The sequence below is a fragment of the Balaenoptera physalus genome (genome assembly GCF_965194825.1).
Source record: "Balaenoptera physalus genome assembly, chromosome: 12".
Taxonomy (NCBI): Eukaryota; Metazoa; Chordata; class Mammalia; order Artiodactyla; family Balaenopteridae; genus Balaenoptera; species Balaenoptera physalus.
The window spans coordinates 76,578,807-76,602,191 of NC_138897.1; the positions used below are offsets into that span (position 1 = coordinate 76,578,807).

At 56.0% G+C, this 23,385-nt stretch overlaps 1 protein-coding gene and 1 long non-coding RNA gene across 8 annotated transcripts in view; one reads left to right on the plus strand and one right to left on the minus strand.

Moving 5' to 3' along the window:
- Window positions 1–10,463, plus strand: part of LOC309639363 — a 40,661-nt gene extending 30,198 nt beyond the window's left edge. For all 3 annotated transcript variants that reach the window (XR_014251620.1, XR_014251621.1, XR_014251622.1), the window contains one exon: window positions 10,120–10,463. This is a non-coding gene — a long non-coding RNA (uncharacterized lncRNA). The remainder of the gene's footprint in view (window positions 1–10,119) is intronic.
- PATZ1 (POZ/BTB and AT hook containing zinc finger 1) lies at window positions 1–19,131 on the minus strand. 5 transcript variants are annotated; one of them, XM_082416469.1, is made up of 5 exons: window positions 16,858–19,127; window positions 15,413–15,476; window positions 8,879–9,050; window positions 2,922–3,059; window positions 1–1,489 (listed from the first exon to the last, which is right to left on the minus strand). In XM_082416469.1, exons 1-5 carry the CDS (start codon window positions 18,126–18,128, stop codon window positions 1,074–1,076), a joined length of 2,061 nt encoding a protein of 686 aa, XP_082272595.1. In that variant the 5' UTR covers window positions 18,129–19,127; the 3' UTR covers window positions 1–1,073. The 5 variants fall into 5 exon arrangements, with proteins under 5 accessions (XP_082272595.1, XP_082272594.1, XP_082272596.1 ...); XM_082416468.1 differs by having other exon boundaries at window positions 1–1,492; window positions 16,858–19,125; XM_082416471.1 differs by having other exon boundaries at window positions 1,311–1,492; window positions 2,922–2,994; window positions 16,858–19,128.
- Window positions 19,132–23,385: the final 4,254 nt, after the last annotated feature.

Consider the following 23,385-nt stretch of genomic DNA (forward strand, 5'->3'; position numbering starts at 1 on the left):
TAACGTACTAACATTTTTAATACAGTCTGATCAGATCAACTCACATCACAGGGTCAACCTGGGCTTGCTCACGTGTGATACAACCGAGGTGTATGATGTCCCCACCTGCCAGCTCTCCTGCCTTCCAACAGCACTGAAACCCCCTCCCCCTCCCTGACCAGACTGGCATTTCTTAAATTTTGCATAAAACTATTTCTTCCATAGACTCCAAACATCAACTAGCCAAGTTAATTATGGTACATCTAAACAAAGTTTAATCCTAAACCCTAACGTGTGACTGCGGTTTACAAAGAGCTCTGTATCACCTGGGATAACTTTCAGTAGCAATTCACTACAACTGGTCCTAAAAAATAATAACAATAATAATAATAATTAGAGAATTAAAACCCAACAGCAAGTTGAATGGTTAAAATCACCTAAGAACTGGAATTTGGGGTAGCAGTGTCCTCGATTGCTAAGCTTGTCCTAGTGGCAAAATGCTAGCCTTCAAGCGGGGCTCAGAAAGGTCTGGGGCCCTCCAGGTCAAAGGTCAAGCTCAGGGGGCTCTCAGAGGACACTCACCCCATGGTCCACGGGATGCTGTAGGCTTCCAGCTTCCTTAAAAACAGTTGGGCATCAGCATTGTGTAAGTGGGCGCAGACCCTACTGTGGTATCTTTTGAGGGATATGAGAAGGGGGAATGAGGGATTAGAGAAGGGGCAGGGGACCAAAATCACCGAGGTCCCAGAATGCTGTCAGGTGCGGGTGTGGAACTGGGGTCACTTAAGACTGAGCACCAGGGGCTCCAGCTTCCGCCCGTTAGAGAAACCAGCCCTGGTGTTGCCTTGGAGGCCTGTGTAGTGTTTTCTGCCCTCATCCCATACCGGGTCTCGCAGATATTTCTGCCGAGTATCAGATGAGAATCTATTTCTAAAGACCATTGGGAGATAGGGGTGGGTGACAGGGCTGGAGGGGGAGTTAAAAATGAATAAAAATCTCTCAGCTACAGAACCCAAAGACACCACTTCCCTCCGCATTCACAGCATTTCTCAGCGGTCCCCGGTGGCCGTTTCTGCCGGGACGCAGCATCTGCCTCACTTGCCCTCAGGCCCCAAGGGCTGCTGGTCGACCTCGGGATCTACCAGAGATGATGCAAACGCCGACTGAACAATCTGAAACCCAAAGGACTCGAGGAGAGACATGTTCTGCTGGGGAGAGAAAGGCGAGCCAAGGGCAGGGCCCAGGTCCCCCAGGGGACCCCCGAGGGCCCGGACATGCACCTTCTGGATGTGTTTGTTCAAGTAGGACTTGGAGCGGAAGAAGCTCCCGCACTCGGGGCAGGGGTACTTCTTCTCCCCGTCAGACTCCATTTTGTTTTTGGGGACCGCCATGTCACAGGAGAAGGATCCATTGGTGCTCTGTTTCTCGGGCGTCTTCAGGTCGCTGGCATCCGAGAGGTCGCCGTAGGAGTCGGAGCTCTCAATCGGATCCTGATGTGAGCATTTCTGGCCTTCTAGGAGGAAACAGAACACAGAGGAGCGGTGAGGCCAGGCTATGGGGATGCCCCCTCGGAGGGGTCGCCAGGGGCCAGCTCACAGGCTCGTGGAGGGCAGCCGATGGCCAGCCACCGCCCAGCAGAACCCACAGAGGTTCAGCTGGTCAGTCAGGGAGCCTGGCGTGCCTACAGGGGTGAGACAGCAGGGCCTGGGGCTGCCAGCCTCCCTCGCCGCGGACTCTTCATGCAGGCGCACGTGTACCGCTCACCACCATCTCGGCCTGCTTCAAGGAAGGGTATGGAGAGGGGACCTCCTCTGTCTCCACCCAGGACAACCCAAGACCCCCAGCTCCTAGGCGCTCTCTTGGGTGCCTCTGAGGGTAAAACAGCTGTTGTGATGATGCTGAGCAGGTACGTCAGTGGCCTCACCTCTGCAGCAGACTAGCTGCACCCCTAGCAAGGCAGAACCAGAGCCGCGGGCTCCTCAACCCAGGCAGACCCTATCGACGGCTGAGTCAGAGCCAGTCCTTTTCCCAACGCTGCAAACACAAGCCCTGCCCTCACTGCCTCTGCCTGCCAGAAGCCTTCCAGGCCAAGTTGCCAAAGCACACAGCTTAGAAGGAACTAAACAACTCAATCGGCCAGCTGTCCCTACACAGGGCCCAGAACAAGCTGGTCCTCGAGACAGCCCTCACTGATCTGCCTTGCCCGGCCCACACGTGAATCCTCCACAATGAGCTCCTTCCTGCCTGGGTTCAGAGCGCCATGCCGGGAAGGGAAGTCGGTGATGGGAGCGTGGAGCATGCCATCTCTGCCATCTGCCAAGCCCCTGGCGTCATCCCCAAGGCAACAACAACTTGAAAAACCACACAACAACCCGAATCACCAAGTGGAGGTGGGGCCTAGGGAGCTCTACGCAAACCAACTCGGAGTCGGCACCATGCATCTCACAAACGCGGCCAGAGGCTCTCCGGAAAGGGCTGGTCACAGCAACCAACCACCCCTACCGAGGGGGAAGCCAGACCTTGGCTCCCCCTGCCCACAGGGTCAAAGGAGAAGAAAGCATTCAGCCACAGCTCCACGCCATCCTTAAAGGGCCACAGGCAATGGACAGGCCCAGAGGCTCATCATGCAGGGCTCCTCTTCCTGCCCTGGGCCCGGGTCGTCCCTGCAGGGCTCTGGACGTGGGGGCTGGCCAGGAGCGAGGCGGGTGCTGGGGAAGAGGAGGCGGGGGCTGGATCTCGGCAGGGCCCTAAAGCCTCACTCACCGCCCTGGAGTGAGATTCCCCACTGTGACTTTTGTCCTGGAGGCCACTGCCACTCAGATCTCGAGCCTCCTTGAGGCGGCCAGCAAGCCGGCAGCCTTCACGCCTCCCCACGCCCGGCCCAGCGCCCCCACAACACAGCCTGCGCAGAGAAGCAAAGTGCAGAGCAAGGGGTCGCTTGCCTTTGTTGCCATAGGTCCTGGCGCAGTGGAACGCTGCTCCCCCATTCGGGATGGGCTCCTGGTGCCTGGAGACCTGGGGAAGGGGAACACCGTGGTGGGTTTTAACATGGACCTTTAAGTAGGAGGCAGAGGAGAAACCTAAACAAGACAAAAGGAGATGAGATCCCGCAGCCGGCACACAGACACCTCTCTGCTTCCCCCACGCCTCTCCTCTGGCCGCACTGGCTAGCACTCCTAGAAGGGGCCCCTCCTTGGCTCAAAGGCGCTGCAACCACAGGAGCCACCTGGCTCAGGAGGGAGGGTGGCACTGTCCTCGAGTCGGCTTCTCTGCAGAGCCCGCTCTGCAAGGCTGTGGAGGCTGCCTGGACGGATGGCCTGAGATCCCACTCCAGCCAGGGCCAGAGGCCAACTGCCTCGGCTCACTTGGCACCTCAGTAACAAGTGGTCTGAACGGATGGTCCACAGCCCCAGACCAGCTGCAGGGACCACGGCTAGAAACGCTGTCAGGAAAGTACATGGGGCTCCAGGGCAGCCACGGGACTCCAGCGGCAGAACGCCGCTGAACACGTGTGAAGGCAAACCATCTGCGCAAGAAGCCAGACAGAGGCAAGATGAAATCCCAAAGAAATGCCTCCGGGAGTCCCCCTTCTTCTACCTGTTAAGACATGCTCTATTTTGCAAACTTTCTCACCTTTAGAATAACTGGGTTTAGTAACTGTTTAGACCTTTTGAAGAACAATGAAAATAGGAAGTTATGTTAAAGGGGGTGTGCAGTCATCTCTTATTCACGGTGGTCTTCTTGGTTCGGTTTTGGAGGATCCAACAGGTTCACTTAAGGGAGAAGAAATAGGCACAATCCTTGTCTTTATTTTGGGGGAGGGGCAATCCAACCTTCTGGGATCTGCTCCAGACCCACCCAGATGCTCCAGTCAGTTTGATCCTCGAGATGCCTCAGGCTGGGAAGAGTGATCTCGGGCCAATTTCCACAGCAGCCATGAGTCCGAGGAGATGGAACCAGGTGGGCCAGTCAAAGGATTTCCACTTGGGTTTCCGCAGGAAGGAGCTGGGACATCAAATCCTCCCATACTCAAGGATCCAAAAGTGCCTTCGGCAGGAACCAAAACTTTTCGGCAAAAGGCCCACTTGGGGCGCTATGCCTAGATGGTGTTCCTTTAGTCCACTCCAGATGCAGCTGACACATCCTCGGGTACTTTCATTCCCTCGTTAAATTACAGTCACGGGGTAGCAGTGGGATCCACTACTAATGGCCCAGAGGCTGGAGAGTACTGTGTAATGTCTGCACAAGACTTGTTTGAAAAAAGTCTGAATTGGCCTGGGCTTTCGAATGCTACTGGAACTACAATAAAGGTCACCTTCAGCGAGTGACAGAGGTGTGCAGGCCCAGCGCACCACGTGCATCACTCTGTGCTTTGCAGCCACATGTACAGCTGCTAAATGGCACAGCCTGGACTCTAGCCCCAGGACCATGTGCCACCATGTGGTCCTTCACCACTGGGCAGACTCTCTAATCGTCTCTGTGTCTTGGTCCTGGCCCTAGAAACATCCCTTCAACTTTTGCAGTAGGCTCCATTATCACCATTTACATTCCTGTATCTCTCTGCCATGTTGGTGGATTAGAATGAAAGCTGCTGGTAGACAGGCTGACCTGTGGGAATCTTATTCAACAAACATCCCCCTGATGGTAGCAGCTGGTGGTTCTGGAGGGAAATGGAGGGCTGGGTGAATCTTCCTTCCTTTCCTGACAAAGAAGACCCTCCTGGACCAGATGCTGCTGTCCTGCCCTGCCTGGTAGAGCACGATGTCCTGCGCTGTGACCAAGTGGTCTGCCTGGGGCCAAGCAGGGGACAGACTGACATACGAGGGTCCCATATAAACACTCCTCGGAGGGAGGCTGTGGTCAGGAAGGAGCAGATGAGACTCACAGGACAGAGGATCTCAGCCCTGCCCCATGGATGGCGCTGCGGCCCTGGCAACCAACAGAAATATCAGGACTTTCCGACTGATGCGATGATACCACTTTAGAAGGGAATTTTTTTCTTTGCTTTTTAATCCCTTGCGGGGCCCTCTGAAGTGGTTTGAAGCTCTCTGCACGGTGCACCAGGGCAGGGCCACTGCAATCAAGAGGGACGGGAAAGGAGGGAAGGAGCACCAGGAACTATTATATTTACTCCTTGAGGGAAAAGTTATGCTGGGGAACACAGCAGATGCTCAATGAAAACTCACTGTTTTCTCCCGAAAAACGGTCTGGGGACCACGTGGCAGGGTCCCCTTGACGCTGCCCCAGCTGCAGACTACTTACTATCTATAGCAAAACCACATGGCGGGTGGTAGGCGTGGATCCACAGTTGCTACCTAAAGCCCAGAATTTAAACACAGAGCAGCTCAGCAGCCAAGTTTTGGGGTAAAACAGAAGCCGAGTTTCTGTGAATGTATCTCTGAAGCCAGACACATTTGGCTGGAATTCTAAACTCACCTGCCCGTTCACCACTGATTAACCAAGAACCAAAGAGGAAGCTTGATACAAGCATCAGAGTGATGGGGACACTGAGCACACACGTGACTCCACCACCACCGACAGGCCACCCTCTCTCGCGCTCCAGATACGGAGAATATGCTACCACGAGGCTACTGCTCCTCCACTGCATTTTCTTGCCTGGTGTGCTGTAATTCGCACTCTGGAAGCAAACCCTCCTTGGCAGCTTCCACATCTGTGCAGGGGTCAGGGACGGCTTTCTTCTTGTCCACACCTTGGTGGGGCTGTGCCCAACTGAGCCGTGCTGGAGGGGGGGCACCAAGTAGGCTTGGGTCAGCTCAGTCCAGGGGACGGCAGGCTGTCTGCATCTACCACTGGCGCTTGCCTCTGGCTGGAAAGAAGGCTTTCTCTACCCTTTAAGCAGATATTTGAGTGCAAGTGTTGTCTCGGTCAAAGACAGAATCCCAATACGCTTTCCCGCTCCCTCCCTCATACACATCTACACAAAGACCCGGGCTACAGAAACTTAAAAAGAAGGGAAATCGTGGCAATCTACCAGGTCTTTCCCACTGTTCAACTCAACTGATTTCCTCAACTTGAACGTGAGGAAACAGGCTTTTGTTGCCATCATACTCCTCCCACTGCAAGTTATCTTCTCTGCAGATGGGATGGTCTACGTCCTGATATGTCTCCAGGACAAAGACAAGGTCATCTGTCTCCAGTGTGGGGCTGGGCCACCGGCTGCATCTCCTCTCCCCCATTCTTCACAGGCAAGAGTTGTTCGTGTGGTTGAAAGTAGGCAGATGGATGGGTGGTTAAGCTGATTGCTTAAGAATTGCTGGGACTGGAGGATCTCAGGGCACCTGGATATTCACCTGATCCGGCCTCACCTGCTAACCGGCTGGCTGAACGTTAGCCTTTGCTTGAACCGTTGTAGAGAGAACATCCATTTATTCCTGCAGCTCCTTCTGTAGTCACAGCCTTGAAAGGACGGCCCAGAGCTCCCTGCATTCTGATTCCAGTGTCTCAGTGTCTTGGCGGTCTATCCTCTTCCTGGAAAAACTGCCTTCCCCTTCCTCTTCTTTTTTTGGAGGGGAAGGGAGGTGTCTTTTCCCATTTCTGCCGAAGAAATGAGTCCAGAGGTAGAATCCTGCTCCTTCTCTTCTGATGAAGACGAAAATTGTTTTCTCTTCCTTCTGAGGATCCAGGGTGGTTTAGACTAGAGCCCTCTTCTGTCTTCTTGGAGGAATGGGACTTCCTGCTCCGACGCTGGGACCCAAAGCTGGGTTTTTCTGTTTTGGCTTTTGGGTTTTTTTTTTTTTTTTTGGCCATGCCACGCAGCTTGTGGGATCCTCCTTCCCTGACCAGGGACTGAACCCAGGCCCTCGGCAGCGAGAGCGCGGAGTCCTAACCACTGGACTGCCAGGGAATTCCCCCAAAGCTGTTTTGCTTACGACCCAGATCTAGCGTTGGCTTTTCTGAGGAAAGGTGGGCTCTGGTTTTACTCTCCAGGCACCCCCACCCCGGCCACGTGGCCTGTGGCTGCTGCCCAAGTCCTCTTTACCAGCCCAGGGAAAACAAATCCTGACGTACAATAGTTGTTGGCTTTGCCACATCAGCTGTCTCCTAACTGGGTCGACTTTCCCTGCTATTCCCGGCTGCTCGCAGCTTTTCTTTCCTCCTGAGCGGGGCCCACAGAGGCTGTGGCCCTGGGTCCCCCACTCAGCTCCCCGCCACTTTGTAATCCAGGCTTTATCTCAGTTTCCTCATTGGCATCCTCCTCCGCCCTAACTGGTTTACCGCCTCTGGTCTCTGACCCCAACTCTCAGGCTGAGAACTTCAACCTTGAAACCCCGACAGAACACCCGCTGACAGCACCGTTGCAGCAGGTCTCGAGTTAGTTGGGGGCGCGGTCAGGAAGCCACGGGATGAAGCGAGACAAGGAACCATCTCTTCCTAGAGCTGGGCAGCCACAGCCTGATGGCTCTCTCCACACACAGCCCCACTGCTAGCTCCCCGGAGGAAGCTCCTGCCAGAAAGGGCTCTATTGACATATCAGAAAATAGGACAGATGCTTAAGCAGCTTTTCTGACCACCTCCCTGCTTCCACAGCAGGTTTCCTGGTGGTACAAACGTTGACATCGAATGGCCTTCAAGGCAAACCCCAGGTGTGCAGTCCCCGGGGAGGAACGCAGCTCAGGGCACCAAGAGAACACCCAGCCACTCAGCAGGCTCCCTCCACCAGCAACCTCAGGGCATGTGGAGATAGCACAGGACTCAAAGTTTCCAGCCAAGGACTGCAGGGGGCTTGCACCTGGTCCAAATCAGAGTGTCAGCGAGCTGTGTCTTTCCTGACAGTTACGAAGTGTAAGGAGGGCCTCCCAAGTGTGCTGCTGCCTGCAGGGTTCAGAGAACTTTCACCTACCTTGTCTCCCGGGATCCTCACAGCAACCCTGTGAGGTGGGCAAGGGGGATGTTCTCAACCCCGTTTAGAGATGAAGAGACTGAGCCTTCGAGAGGGGAAGGGAGAGTTCAAGGTCACACAGGAGGGTGAGGTGGGAGGGGCCAGCTAAACCCTGGGTCCCCTGCCTCCTGGCTTAGTGCTCAATCCACTAAGCCACACTCAAGACTTCCAGAAGTGTTGCGACAAGAGTGTCCCAGGAGATAGGACTCTCCAGCCACGTCCCCACCTGGCCAAAGCAAGCGCACCATGCAGAAGCGTCCTCACGCTCACCAGACAGCTGCCCCAACTCCTTCAGCATGTAAGGCGCAGCCTCCTCCACTGACGCTGCTTGCAAAACACGAACCTCAGCCCTTCCAGCAGCCAACGAGCCCTGGCAGAAGCTCAGGGACAGGCCAGACTTCATCCAACACAACACCAGGGCCACAGATGCCACCTAGGCCAACCTCGGCCGCAAGCACGCTGCCCTGCTCAGAGCACCTGCCACTTTCCGCTCTCGTCAAGGCCACAATCTACCTGGGCCTGGGCTCTTCTGACCATTTGTGCTAGAAAGTTTCAGCCCTTGTCCATCTCCAGACTCGACGTCCTTACCTGGCTGCTGACTTTCACGTGCCAGTGGATCAGCCAGCAAAGCTCTTGAGCAGGACCCCTCATTCTCCCACCTCTTGGGGCCTAATGACTCCCACCAACCTCAGTAGTTCAGCGCATCCATCCTGCCCCCTGGGCAGCAGGTGTGTCATGGGCCCAAGCTTGGGAACAACACTCTCTGCTGTTCCCACTTGCTGAGCTCCTGGCAACTCCCGTTCCAAGCACCCCAGGTTTCTTGGAAAGGAAAGGGTGACAAACAGCTAGCTGGGGGATAAGGTGTTTATCGCTCAGTGGGAAGGGAGGGAGGGCTGGCCGTGCAGAGTGGAGCCTGAGGCAGGGTGGTCAGACACCCCTCGGCCTCCCACATGGGCTCAGGCCCATCCCCTGGACATGAGGAAATAGCAGGGAGATTACCTCGGTTACAGATACTGCAGAAGTTGCTGGGCCCCTCGCTGTGCTTCTTCAGGTGGTCTGCCATGTACGCCGCCCTCAAGTACTTCCCGCATACCTGGCAGGGCACCTTGTCTTCGTGACAGGCCAGGTGGGAGCGCAGACGGTCTCGGGTGGCAAAAGAAGCATTGCAGGTCTGAGGGCAGAAAGGAAAACGGGGTGAGGTAAAAGCTGGCGTCCACACCCAACTCCCTACCAAGCACACTGTGGCACAAAGCCATTTCTGGCCAACACAGGGACTCCCTGTGTAAAGAGAACTTGAGAATGCGGCCAGGCTTCCTCCCCAGATGCCAAGTAAGCCGCTCCTACCCGCCATGGTCTTCCCCACAGGACCCCTGAGCTAGGATCACTGGTTCCCACCGTCCCCCAACATGCACATTACATGGCAGGCTGAGTTCTGCAAAACAAAAGAGCTAGGGGTTTTTCATTCTTAAACATTTAAGAACTGATGTTAGTTGCATTGGCTGTCAGTGAATTTACAGAAGAGCTATTGGCATATAAACGGAACAGTCTTCACCTTCTCCACCCTGGGTTTCCCCTGGTTGCTTTATACAAAGAATCCAATTTACTCACTTTATTCAAAAGCGACATTAATCGTGGCCACAGGGAAATGGAAAGGAAAGGCAGGACAGAACACAGAGATTACTCTTCATAATATCCGTGTGCGTTTGTATTGAGAAAGCAGCCCATAAAGTGACAGTGTCAATTTTGCGAATGTGAAAATTAGCAGAGAATGAGGGCCGGAGGCTCCGGGGGCATCTGTGGAACCCCAGTGCTGGTGCCAACAAGGATGGCACCACCCTGCACTGACCAGTGCCCCCCACCGTGCCAGGCAGGCCCCAGGCTCCACCTTCAGAGGCCTTCGTCGCATGCAGTGCATCCTCACGGTGGCCCTCGAGGCAGGCCGTGCTCTCACCCCACCGGCCAGGAGCTGCAGTCAGTACCACACCCTGGGAAGGCAGCCCCGGGTCCACCCCCAACATCTCTCCCCCAGCCCGGGCCTGCATGGCTGCCCAGCCGTGGAGGTCACGGAACATCGGGAAAGCCCTCAGGAGAGTTGAATCTGGTGACCTTCACTATTTTGGATCTACGGATGTGTCTCAGGAGTTCTAGTCAAGGTTGACTCATTTCTTTTCTCTGTACGTGTCTGTTTACTACTTGAGAGCCACAAAAGAAAGCAACATTCACCTTTAATTGCATCACAGACCGAACGTTAACCCACTGAAGACCCGCCACCCCATTAACTGGCTAGAATGGAGGTGTTCCTGCGGCTCCACTGAACAGGAACAGATCCTGAGATCCTGAGACCTTAAGGTAAGTGTCTGAACACTGTCACCATGTACAACATCTGTCTATTGCTTTACTGTACAATCAGAGCGAGAAACAAATGCATTCGATGCTGTGGAGGTAGAAGACACCGTGGTTGCTACCCCAACCCCAAATGTCTGCATCAGGACCAGCTGAGCTCTTCTTAGTCGTTATCTTTTGAATAAATGTTACACATTTGAATAGAAGAATTTATGCTAATAAAATACAGTTGACCCTTGAACAGTTTTCCAGGGTTTGAACTGAACGAGGCCACTTTTACGCAAATTTTTTTTCAACAGTAAATACTACGGTAGGTGGTACACCATCTGCAGTTTGCTGAACCCGCGGATGTGGAACCGCGGACGTGGAAGAATCGCATACACAGAGGGCCGACACTAAGTTGTATGTGTATTTTTGACTGCTCGGAGGGTCGACGCCCCTAACCTCCACATTGTTCAAGGGTCAAGTGTACTGCTTTCATGTTTTATATATTGAGTTTATTCATCTGACAAATGAGGGAGCTAAGTTTAGAGAGTAATTTGCACAAAGCACAGGGCTCAGCTACTAGAGAAAGCAACACCCTGCCACTGCCAGGCCAGTGCCCTACCGATCCTCCTGGCCACCCTGGGGTATTCCCCTCCTCTCCGATTTACAGCCGGGCAGACAGAGGTCCTGAGAGGACTCGGGGCAGCTGGACTGAGAACCAGCCCCTGAGCATGTGTTCTTACCACCTCCAGCCTCAGCAGAGGTAGCTTCTGGTGAAAGGTGTGGATAGGTTTTATCAGTGTACTTGGTAGCCAGGGCTGTCCTGAGAGAGGTGACAGGATCTGTGCAGGGAAACGTGAGCACTTAGGTGACTCAGAAAGCACCATGGGTGCTTGGTCTCATGGCCACAGGTGGGCCCCCCGTCAGGGACCCTGTGACCCAATCATAGGCCACAGTGGGTGGAAAACTGAATCTTCCCCCAGCCCCACCAGACTGTAAACCAGAGTAAGGGGTGCCGTGAACACCTGCGGGAGAGAGGGGTGCACCTGTCGATTTATCTGGGGACGAGAGCCGGCTTGGCTGGACAGCGACCTGAGGACCACTGCCACAATGACAAGAGGCAGTGTGGTCTACACTGCAGAACTCAAAGGAGCCAACCACGGACCAGGTGTAAGAAAATGCAGCTGAAAGCACACATTCAGGATCCCACCTTCTGTGGCCCCTGGGAGAGGGTGCCACTAGAGGGATGTGAAAGAGATGCCTTGTTTCTCTTGCCAACTTTCTTTTGGGATGTGTCCCGTAAAGCACTGCCTGTCATACTTTGCTAACGAAAGATAATGGACAGCCAGACCTCAGTTATCCAAAAGTGGATTATCCATTTGGGGGATTAGCTAAGCAAAATTAAAACCGCAGACCAGGCTGAGTTCTCCCACCCTGTCCTCCACTGATTATCTCTCAAGGAATGAAAGCAAACTTTAGCCTGAGCAAACATAATTAGGAATGTAAATCTGCTGCTGGGAAAACAAAACAAAACAAAACACAAACGCAACAAAAACTATCACCGTGTTACAAAGCCAAGCTGAAATGGTGGTTGGCTTCTCTGTGCCAGGATTGACCCTTTGTGGCTGGAGTACCCAAGGCTTTCTGGAGGAACTGTGAAAGTGCCCAAGTCCGAGTCTAGGCCTGCCAGAAGTTCAGACAACACCGAACATAAAAGGCCTGGTCACTTAACCCAGGAGAGAAAGGAGAGAAAGGCTGAGGAGAGAGATGGATCTCAAAGAAGGGGGTGCCCGGAACCTCCATGCTGGGGCCACTCAAGAGAAAAACACTTCCTGTCCTGGAGGCAGGGAGAAGGCAGAGGGACCCTGACGGGATCAGCACCCCAATCGATCGCCGGTGGTGCTGGGAACGGCCGCCTCGCCCCCAGCCCTGCGCACAGGCAGCCTGCTATTGCTGGAAGCACACCTGCCAGGTCCTGGCCCAGCCCCCAGAGAGGTTCATCACCACTCAACACTGAGCCCCAGCCAGGCTCCCTTCCGTCCCTGCCAGTTTCTCCCTGTCCCAGACTTCCGAATGCTTTTCTTCCCAAGGGTTGAACAGCTCAGGAATGGGGCCTCAATGGTACCATGGGCACCGGTGCACACCTACTCTTGGTGGCCTTTGAGCCTGGTAGCCTCAGGGGGTATCTTAAGTAGTCTTTTCCATAGCCTTGGAAAAGTCTGAGGGCAATGCATGTGGGCTCAGCACCATGGGCCTTGCTGGCCCCCTTCTTCTCAAGGGTGTCAGCTCCCTTATTCGCACTTCAATTCCTAATGAGTTATCCCTCCAGCCCAAACCGCCCCAACCAGCCCCCGAGAAGTGGGGCCACTGGGAGCAATGGGAGAGGTCTGAGCTGTTCTAGCCTCTCGGCTTCAGGCTGAACTCCATCTGGGGTCAATGTCCCAGTCCACAGCACTAACAGATCGAGCAGCATTGGGGCATCTGGGCCATTTAAGGACACTCAGGCCAAACCCCAAGGAGACTTGCGTGTCACTGCCAAGCCTGAGCCCCCATGCCCCCACGTTCGGAGGGCCTTTCCCCTCAAGCTGTGGCACCCGTCTCTGTAACTGGCCCCTACTGTCTCCTCTGTGGCATCAGGAGGGACCGAGAGGTATGGCCCATGCCCAACTCTGCCAGGGGCTAAAGGAACCAACTCCCAGAGAGCTGTCTCTTCACCTCTGATACTTTCAGCAGACACACCATGCAAAACAGATGCCCCTGCTGTTACAAAGCCCAGGCACACCTGGCCAGCCAGCTCAGAGCCTGAGAGGCAGCACGTCTTCACCTGCACCTGCCAGGTCACTGTTAGGGGAGTTCTGGCTGTGGGTCTGGAGGCAGGGCCAGCAGGCTTGTGAGAGTGTGTGTGTCGGAGGGGCAGGGCAGGAGCAGGCTCGTACACCAAGGGACAGGGATGTCAGTGTTATGACACAGACCAAGGACAAAACACACAAAGCCTCAAATGTTAGAATGAAAACTTTTATCATCACTCCTATTATCCCCGCAGAGCCCGCGGGGGCTGAAGGGCACACCACTGGGATCCGACGGAGGTCTACATCTGCTTTTATCAGCACCCAAAGCCATATATTGGGATGACCCAATGTAAAGCTACTGGTTAATCTAGTTCCTGAGCAGACCTGCTAATAAACCTCAAAACCACAAAAGTCTAATTCACAAGCCAGAAATGAAAGCGGACCTGTGTGAGTGGGAAGGGACGAGGGCAGCATGGTTGGCCCAGTTGGAGTTGAGCCGCAGTCTCCTCTGGAGGAGGATTCACTCCCAGAGTTGGGGGAGGGGTGGCCAGGCCCCATTCTAGAAACCCCTTAGGGGAGGTGATGCCAGGGGAGGGGAAGCATGTAAGCCGGTGGCTTAGTTCCTAGGAAAGCATCAACCTCCAGGCAAGGACAGACACCCAGGGGTGCCATCTGCTAAAGAGGGAAAACAAGGCAAGAGAGCCCAGAAAGAAACGTGGAGACCATGGGGAGGACCCAGGAAGGAGCCTTTTGCTACCCCTATTTGGGGTCCTTGAGCTGGGAAAGAGTCCAAGTCACCCAGGGAGGAGCTGGGCATGGTCGGCAGGGACCACTCTGCTGGCCTCTCCCAAAAGCAGGGGGCTCAGACCACTGCCACTGCCGTTCCCCTCCACAGAAAACCCTCTCGGGAGGCCCCGGCTAGCCCACAGGCCACTGGGTAAAGGCCCGGCTGCCCTCTGGGGCAGTCCAACCCTGCCTCAGATAGCCCGGCGGGGCTGGGCAGAAGAGAGCGTTGCTGGAGGGTGCTGGGCCCAGGTTTTCGAGGGCTGGGAAGGATTTTTTTAGAGAAAGGGAAAAGGCGGTGTCAGGAACCGAATGGGACGACCTCCACAAAGCAGGCTGGGCAAAGTCCCATGATGGCAGGTCGCTAGGAAGAGATTCCAGGGGCGGCAGGCCGCTGCTGCTCCCAACCCACACCTGGAAAAAGGGCAGAGAGTGCAGGTTACCCCCCCAGGCCACCGGGCATGCCCCCACTGCCCTCTGGGCTCCTCCTACTCTGCTGGGCTGCTCAGCACACTACCTGGGAGAGTCAGAATGTGCTCCGTGATGAGAGACAGAGGGAGAGGAGGCAGCGAGGCACAGGCGCATCCCAGCAGGCCCACCCCTGGTCGCCTGGCCGCCTGGGAACACCACCGCACCTGGCCCCTGGGGGCTCTCTGCCCCACCTACAGCACGTCCATCCCTCCCTATTATCGGTCTCCCCAGACCCTCGTCCTTGCCACCAACAGGATAAAGAGAAGCAGGTCACCCCACCAGACATTGCAATAAGCACCCCACAACTCTGTCTCCCACTCAGATGGTGGGAACTTGGCCCAGGAAAGGGGGGACGACCAAGGAGAAGATAGAAGTGTGTTTTCCACCCACACAGGAATGCTCAGTGGCCAGGAGAGGAAGCTCAATTTTCTGGGCATCACAGAGCCCCCAGATATTGTTCAATCAGACAAACCAAGGGTGAGAATCTTGCCCAGCCTCCCCTACCTACTGCTACACAAAGAGCTCTCAAGGACAGGAAACCACCTCGCTTTCCAGTTCTCAGAAGCCCTTGGCTGTGTGCACACGTGGCTCAGAATGGGTTAAGCAGGTGCCAGTGATCGCACCACTCCCTGCCTCCTTCACTCTCACCCCCGCGGCCTGGTGCCCTGAGCTGAGGGGACCCAGAAGGAGCTCCAACTCAGGTCAGGCTGCCGGGCATACAAGGGGAAGAGTTGTTGGCTGGACCACCAGGAGCCCTTAAGAAGCCATTCCCACCCCACGGTGGCCCCTGCAAACTGCTGGGAACCAGAAGCCGGACCCAGTGGGGTGCCAGTGCCCCCAGGACGACACTTGTGCAATGTGGCCCACCATCCAAGGAGCTGGCAAACGCCAGGAGAGGAAAGCCAAGCAACAGAGCAAAGACAGAGACGTGTTGGAAACCAGGACCCAGCGACCAGGAAGGAGGGGACATCAGCGGTGGGAGGGAGGGGGCTGGGGGAGAACAAAGGAGGAGAGCAGACAGACGGTGGGGGGACAGAGGGGGAGGTGTGCACAGCGGTGGTCAGTCAGCCAGCCCAGCACGCACAGCAGCTGGCTCACGGCCGTAGCTGTGAGGACAGCAGCATTCTCTTTCAGCCCATCTCTGCCCCGGCCCAGCCCCTACCTGACACTTGTGAGGCCGCTCAGAAGTGTGCACCTGCTTGATATGTCCGTTCAAGTGATCAGGCCTAGAAAAGAGAACCAAGAGAGACTTTAAAACAAGACCTTAAGAGAGGGGGCTACAAACTTGGCCAGACCCCTGCCCCCACAAGGCTGGAGAGGACTCCCTCACCCCACCCCAGCATGACAAAGAAAAGTCACCACCCAGCTCTGGCTCCTGAGGCCCAGGCCTCTCTGCCCTGGATTTCTCTAGAGGGGGAAGGGGAGTGAGCATTTGTCTCTGACCTTGCCTACCCGCCTCCCCCCACCAGAAACTCAATGATATCTAGGACCCAAGGAGGGGGCTTTAGAATGAGACTGGGCTGCCTTACTGCAGCCTTTCCGGGAGGGGGTATGTGTGATTCATTGTCCAGACTAAAGCCCCTTAGAAACTCAGCATTCCCCTCCCCCAGCCTCTCCCGCCACAGCAGCCAATGAATGCCACCCGGATGGAATTCAGTCCCCAGAGGCCAAGGGATGAAGCCTTAAGCCTCCAGCTGGGCTGGTAAACCAGATGCCCGACAGAGCAGGTGGGCAGGGGCTGCCTGACCGGTAAGACTGGTTCCTGCTTGGGGCCCCTCTGAGGGAGTTCTCCATCCCTACGTTCATACACACAAGGCCCTCAGTACCCAGGCAAGTTAAAACGAGCCTTTTATTCTGAATATTCTCTTAAGAGGAAAAACAACCCTCTGCTTGCAGACAAGTCTTCAGTTCCTTATCAGGCTCACTAAAAAGTCAATCTAATACGACATCCTGCTCTCCTTCCTCTCTGTCCAGTGAACATAAAGGGGATCTGTGGGTTCAGGTGGGCTCTGGAGCCACCAGGTCAGAGCAGATCAAAGGCTTCGCTGTTCAGAAGAGACTCTGGGTGCCCAGCTCTGTGCCCCGTGATTCCGGGACTGTGAGAGGCAGGGCCGGAGTCTGCTGACCCAGGATTGCCAGTGCTGTGCGGGGGGACATGGAGGCGTGGGAGCGTAAGGAGTCCCAGATGCACTTGTTTCAGTCCCTCCCCCGGCAGCCATTCAAGCGGGGAAAGTCGCTGGAGGAGCCTGGCCTCCCGCCCCCAGAGGGGGCCCCTTGCCTGGTGCCGGAAACACAAAGGGAGCCCAGGGAGAAGAATGGTGAGGCCCGGTGGCTGCGGCCTGAGGAATCTGGCCCCTTCCCACAGGCCCCAAGGAAGAGAGACGGTAGGGCACGCCTAGTGCCACAGAACTTCCCTGAGGGAAGAGAAAGCAACTCTTGGCCACATCATCTCAAAATCAGGGCCGTTAAAACACTCTCCCCAAACCTGACATGGCCCTGCAAGGTCAAGTGAGCCCCCTCCAAGTGTCACACCCCCAGCTCTTGGAGAGGAGCTATTCCATGAGTTAGGAATAGGACAAGTCATGGGGGGTGGGCACCATTCCTCACCTGGAGAAGCCTTTCCCACAGCTCTGGCAGATGTAGGGCTTGCCCACGGACCCATCGTGGGACCGCACGTGGTAGGACATGCGATCTTTCCTCTTGAACCGCAGCCCACACACGGGGCAGGAATAGGGCTTCTCCCCCGAGTGGGACAGCTTGTGCCGATTGAGATGGTACACATCACGAAAGATCTTGCCGCAGATCTCGCAGGCCACCTGCTTCCTGGTCCGGCTCCTCTTTCGGGGGCCGTCGGGGTCCTCAGAGATGGGTAGCCCATTCTCACCCAGCCTCGGAGGAGGAAGGTCGATGTAGCCCAGCTGGAGGCTGGTGACACCATGCTGGGCCTCGTGCTGCCGGAGCCGGTTGGCATCAGTGAACACCTTCCCACACAGGCCACATGGAAGGATGCCTGCCTCCCTCAGGCCCCCTGGGGACCCGAACATTGAGTCCAGCAGGTTGGCCTTCCTTGGGCGGCCCCGGCCTCGCTTGCCAGTCAGGGGAGGGGCACTGGATGCCACATTGGGGAATGGGGAAGTCAGCAGTTGGGGGGACAGGGGTCCGGCCACCATGGGCAAGCGGTCCACCCCAGGTAACACAGGCAGGGAGGCTTGGCTCGCAATGGCTGCACCAGCCGCCCGAGCTGCCTCCTCCTCAGGCTGCATGCTGCCTGCGATGCCATTGCTGTTGGCTGCCAAGGCTGCCCCATTGGTCATGTCCAAAGGGAAACCCAAGTCCGAGGTCCCAGGGGGACGAAACAGCATGATGTCGGCCCGGGCAGGGGGCACCAGGATCTGCACATTGGACTGTTTGATGACTTCCTGGCAGATCTCAATGACCGACCTCATCAGCAGAAACTTGGCGGCCGTCATAAGCTCGGGGAAGCTCTCCAGGCGAACCACAATGCGGGAAGTGTAGGCGAAGTCCAGGATGTCCCCGAACACCTTGGAGCTGATGGTGTGCATCTCCAGCTCCCGGCTGCCCCCAGCCCCACCACCCGGGGCCGCCGCTGCGCCCCCCACGTCAGCGGGACCCCCGTCCGCAGCTCCGCCGTCGCCCAACTGGGCGCTAAACACCGACTCAAAGTACTCGCTGCAGGCAGCCAGCACCGCGCGGTGCGCTGGGAAGCTCTCGTCGCCCACCCGCAGGAGCACGTCGCAGAAGCGCCCGCCGTTTTTGCGCTGCTGGTTCAGGTTGTGCAGCATCTCCGTGCTGTGTCTGCTCACCTGGTAGGTGTAGCAGCCCGACGGGCCGCAGGAAGCGTCGTTCACTCGCTCCATGGCCGCCGCCCCCTCCCCACAAACCGGGCCGCGTCACTTGCCAGCCCCACTCCCTTCCCCTAGGCAGCAAGAAGCGGGGTGCAACGAATGTGTCTACACTCCCCACACGTGCCGGCCCGGGGCTCTGTAGTCTCGCAGGTGCGCGGAGCGCACACGCCCCCTGCCCGGAACGGACTGTCTAGGCGGCAGGGCACACCACCTCCCACATAGCTGCCCCCACCCCTGCTGGATCGTACACTCCTCTCTCCTCTCCGCCCGCCCGCCTCCCCTTCTCGGTCTACCTCCGGGGGGTACGCGAGCACAGAGGTGCGCCCCTCCCGCAAACGCGCCCGCCACCTCCCCTCCCGCCCGCCAGGCGGCGCCGGCGCGCAGCCAAGGGGGCGCGCGCGCGCGCGCAGGGAGGAGGAGGAGGAGGGGTTTGTCGCGCAGGCGCGCGCGCCGCGGTTTTTCCCGGGCCCGCTGGGGGCGCGCGCTGCGTCCCCTGCAAAGCGCGAGCCGGGGCGGGGGCGCCGGAGCGGAGGAAACAAAAGGCTAAGGCTAAGGCGGCGGCGGGGCGCGCACCGGGGCGGCAGCGCGGGCCGGGTCCCGGAGCTTGGCGGGCGGAGTCGGTAGCGAAGGCTGGAGCGGGCGGGCGGCGGCAGCGGTAGGGCGGGCCCTTTCCCGGGCCGAGCGAAGGCGGTGGCGGAGCGGCGGCGCTGCGGCCCCGGGCTCCGTGTGTTCGGAGCGGAGGAAAGATGGCAGCGGCTGCACTTCCTCTTGCACTTTCACCCCTGGGGGGAGGAGAAGGAGGGGGCGATACCAACAACACCCCCCCTCCGCTTGCAGAAAAAAAAAAGAAACGGCGAGCTCGGCTTGGGGGGCCCCCGGCGCCCCCGGCCCTGCACGTGCGCACCCGAATCCCTGGCCCGGACCGCCCAGCGCTGCAAACTTTCCACTTTCTTTGTGCCGAGCGCCCCCCCCTCACCCAGCCGAGGATGCACGTCCCCCCTTCCCTATTTATACACCCCCCCCGCAGCTCCGCTCCCCCCCCGCTTCCTGCCCCCCCTCCCCAGTCCCCTGCTCCGCCAATGCTAGCGCAGACTGAGCCCCCGTCCGGCCCCCGCCTCGCCACCCCGCCCGCGGGGCCGGGGGCTGCAGTCTCAGCCCCCCCGGACCAATGCAAACGAAGCGCCTAGCCAGCAAACCAGCTCCCACTGCCCCTCCCTCCCCGCCAAGAGTGGCGGAAAGCGGACGGGGCGGGGGGGTGGGGGGAGACCGAGGGTGGCAGAGGTGGGCCCCCCAGCCAACGATGTGCACCCGTAAGTCGAGCGGGCGTTGGCTACCCTTCGGAGCCCCCCTTCGATGCCCGAAATCCCCAGAAGTCGCCTGCGAGCGCCTCCCCGCTACCAACCCCAGAGAGGGCTCGGGGTCCTAGCTGGGGGCAGGCCGAACCTTCGGAGCTGCTTCTGGACCCCGCGCACTGCCTGAACTGAGGGGGCTGCGCGCCCGGAAGAGCTGGGGATACGAGGCCATCGTCCACCCTCTCCCCCAAACCGCCACACGCCAAGCTTTGTGCCCCAGGGAGCGGAAAGTAACCAGCTCGGGGAGGCGACAACATAGAGGCACGGGCGATGGGAAGGGGCAGGGATCCCCGCGCACCCTAGGAAAATGGGGGTACTGGACCCTCCAGGGAGCACCCTTTGGCCTCCTGAGTTCGGAGCATCCCTGGCGCCCGCAGCCCAGCGAGTCGCCGAGCGCTCGGGCCATGAGCCCCGCCGGCGGGCCTGGGCGCTTTGTCCCGGCCGTCCGGGAGATGCTGCCGCGCGCGGGTTGGACACAGAGGTTCATCTCTCTGGGAAGAGCTGGCGGCCGCTGCCAGGCAGCCCAACTTGGAGCCCTGGGCTGCAAGCACCGCGTGTGCGGGCGGGAAGTTCCCACAGTTGCAAAGAGGGAGCGAAGTATGTGTTCCAAACTTTCCACGGTTCCAAACTGAGCGCTTCCATTAAGAAAAGCGGTGTGCGGGGGGAAAAGCATTCTGGGTATTAGCATGCAAATGAGCGGGCCAGGCTTCCAGCTCCGCTCGGGATTCCCACCGCCGAGCGCCCTGCTTGCGCAGAGCCACGCGCGCCCACGGGTTCCGGGGGTGGCGCCGCGGGAGGACCCGAGTTCGAATTCGACACGACTTCTCTCTGGTTGCGTGTTTTGGTGACGGTCACTTGGCCTCTCTGAGCCTTAGTTAAACACAGTTTCCTAATATATAAACCGGGGACAGCAGCACCTGTCTCTTGAAGTGGTGAGGTCTGCACAGCACATAATTCTGGGCTGGGTCTCTCTCCTTACACAACTCCGCCCTTCCTAGGTCGTAGTAGGTACCAAATGCCTGTTGGAGAAAATAAATGATGAAGCTTAGAGGACTGAGGGAAGTTCCCCGGACCCGGAGTAAGGCGATCTGTGTTCTAAGCCCAAACTAGCTGTGCCACCTCGGGCTAGTGCCCTAACCTCTCTGACCCACAGCTCAGATTCTTTGGTGAATTCTGGGAACCGGCAATTTTTGTGTTTGAGAGCAGCCACAAAAAAAGAGGGATCTGATTATTGAGGGCCTACAGTATACACACAGACTCTCTCCAAGGTAAATATATTCCCATTCTACCAATGAAGAAACAGGAAAGTGAATGACTTGCCCAAGGCCACACAGATAGTGGTGGAGCCAGGAATCCAACCGGTTAACCCGGGTGTGCCCCTTCCTTGCCAGTGGCTTCTGAACCCCCTCAGTGTCTCCACATGAACCAGGAATTGGTTCCCAGTCTGCCGTGCTTAGAAAACAGGGTGCTGAGATGTTCCTCCCAGAGGGGTCACGCTGTGAACGTGGGTTCACAGAGTGCTCTCAGAACACTGATCCACAGTGCTCTGAGGAAAACAGGGAAGATGCACCAGCCCCATTTTGCAGAGAGGAAGCCTGAGGCTCAGGGAGCTTGAGTGAGTGGCCTAGGATCCCACCATGAGGAAGTAGCCAGACACAGATCCAGATCTCAGTCCTGACCGCAACTGGGAGCTTTTTCCTGCATGTCATCTTGGCGGTGTAATTGTGTGGGAGGGCTGTGATGATCTCCCAATTTCATCTATAACTGAACCTTCAGTCTTGCCTATCTCTTAGGCTCTTTCTCTTTCTTTTTTTTTTGTAATTGAGGTGAAATTCACATAACATAAAATTAACCATTTTAAAGTGTGTAATTCAGCAGCACTTATTACATTCCCAATATTGTGCAAACAAGACCTCTGTCAAGTTCCAAGACACTTCTGTTTCTAAAAGAAAATTCTGTCCCCAATCCCCACTTCCTCCAGCCCCTGGCAACCACCAATCTGCATTCTGTTTCTGTGGATTTACCTGTTCTAGATATTTAATATAAATGGAATCATACAATATTTGATCTTTTGAGTCTGGCTCTTTTCACTTAGCATAATGTTTTCGAGGTTCATCCACGTTGTAGCACTGTTATTCCTTTTTATGGCTGAATTCCACCATATGGATATACTACCGTTCCTTTATTCATCCGTTGATGGGCTTATGATTATTGTGAATAGTACCACTATGAACATTCGAGTACAAGTATTTGTTTAAGTATCTGTTTTCAGTTCTCTTGGGTATATACCTACCAGTGGAATTGGTATCATATGATAATCTATGATGATTCTGTGTTTAACTTTTCCACAGTGGCTGCACCATTTTATATTACTACCACACACGTCTTTTTATGAGCAATTTTAAAGCTGATCAAACCTCTCATTTTATGAATAAACATGCTGAAGCCCAGAGAGATTAAGTAACTTGCCCAAGGTCACACAGCAAGGTTCAGACTAGAACCAAACTTTCCAGAGTCCCTAGCCTTCCACCCACTAAGAGCCTCCCAACCTCCTTCGAAGACCTGAACTACTTGCCTGAGCATTCACTGATTTGACAAACCTGTCCAGTGAACAACTAAGTTAACTGTATTATGAAGCTCCTTCTCTTCCCTCAATATCTGTTGAAAGAGCCCACCGCCATGTTCCCAATTTCCAGGCCGCACCTTGACAAGATGCAGAGCTCACAATCCCTGCGTCTGCCTCCTGCTGCTGGCCTGGCAGGCCCTCTTCTGTTGCCATGGAAACCACGCACCTCCGTTTTGGCAGTGCACCAGCTGGACAGCGAACTGAGAGCATCCTTGTCTCCCAAGCTAAGTGGAGCTTCAAGGTTACTTGCTCACTAGATCCGTATTTATTGAGCACCTACTAAGCACCAGTTCTTCAGATTTTTTAAAATTTGCTTTGGATGCTAGGGATACAGCAGTGAACAAATTAGACCATGGACCATGCCCTCAAGGAGCCCACAGCCTAGGGGAGGAGACAGACAAAAAAAAACAAGGACATGAAAAAGGCTTCTCCTGGCTCTCCTCCCCCATTCTTCAAATTCTCCCATCCTTCCAAGCCCTGCTCAAAACCCACTTCCTCTGGGGTATCCTCTCCGCAAGCCCAGATCCAAGTGATAGCTCCTCTCATCTCTCACAGTGCTTATTTTTTTTCCCCCCTGATTGCAAAAGTGATACGTGCGTTGCAGGAAAGTGTAGACAATGCATGAAAACACAAAGAAAAAAAAAGATTCCTTATAATTTCATCACCAAGAGTTAAGTGCTGCCAACATTTCCTTCTGGTCTTTTTCCCCTTCTACATATGTATAATTATTTTTTTAAATAATTGGGTCCTATTTTATATACTGCTTTATAATCTTGCCTCATAACAATATATTTTCTTCCCAACATGTTTCGGTGTTCCTGTTTGGGAACGGGGTTAACAATAACAGTGAACATTTATTGAACACTAACTGCCAGGTGTGGTACTGAGAGCATTACTTGGTTTACCCTCTGTGATTCTCGAAACTCCCCTGTGAGGTACCTACTCTGGGGTTCTCATCTTACAGATAAGGACACTGGGCAACTGCCAGATGAGAAAGGGACAGGGATGGCCGAGTGTGCATAAGACAAAGTGGCACCTAGACCCCGGCCACTCCTGGGGCCTTCCCCATGAATCCAGGCTGCCAGGCTTTGGTTGAGTGATTGGCCATGAGCCAGGGACCCAACAGGAGGGGGTGATGGAGGGGCACCCTCTTTTCTGCCGGACAACAAGAAAGCGCCCTTCTCACCTTTATCAGCCTTGCTTAGAAGGCCTGTGACGCCAGTGCGCTTCCTTTGCTGACTCTTCAGTGCTGGGCTGTGTTTGGCTTCCTAATAACAATAGGAAGATCATT

Coding starts and splice junctions, on each gene's coding strand:
- PATZ1 (XM_082416468.1), bottom strand. CDS start 18,128: ATGGAGCGAGTGAACGACGCTTCCTGCGGCCCGTCGGGCTGCTACACC. Junction 15,477..16,857: donor TGTGGGAAAGGCTTCTCCAG/GTGAGGAATGGT, acceptor TCTCTTTTCTAG/GCCTGATCACTTGAACGGAC. Junction 9,051..15,412: donor AGCGGCCTCACAAGTGTCAG/GTAGGGGCTGGG, acceptor TTCTGCCCTCAG/ACCTGCAATGCTTCTTTTGC.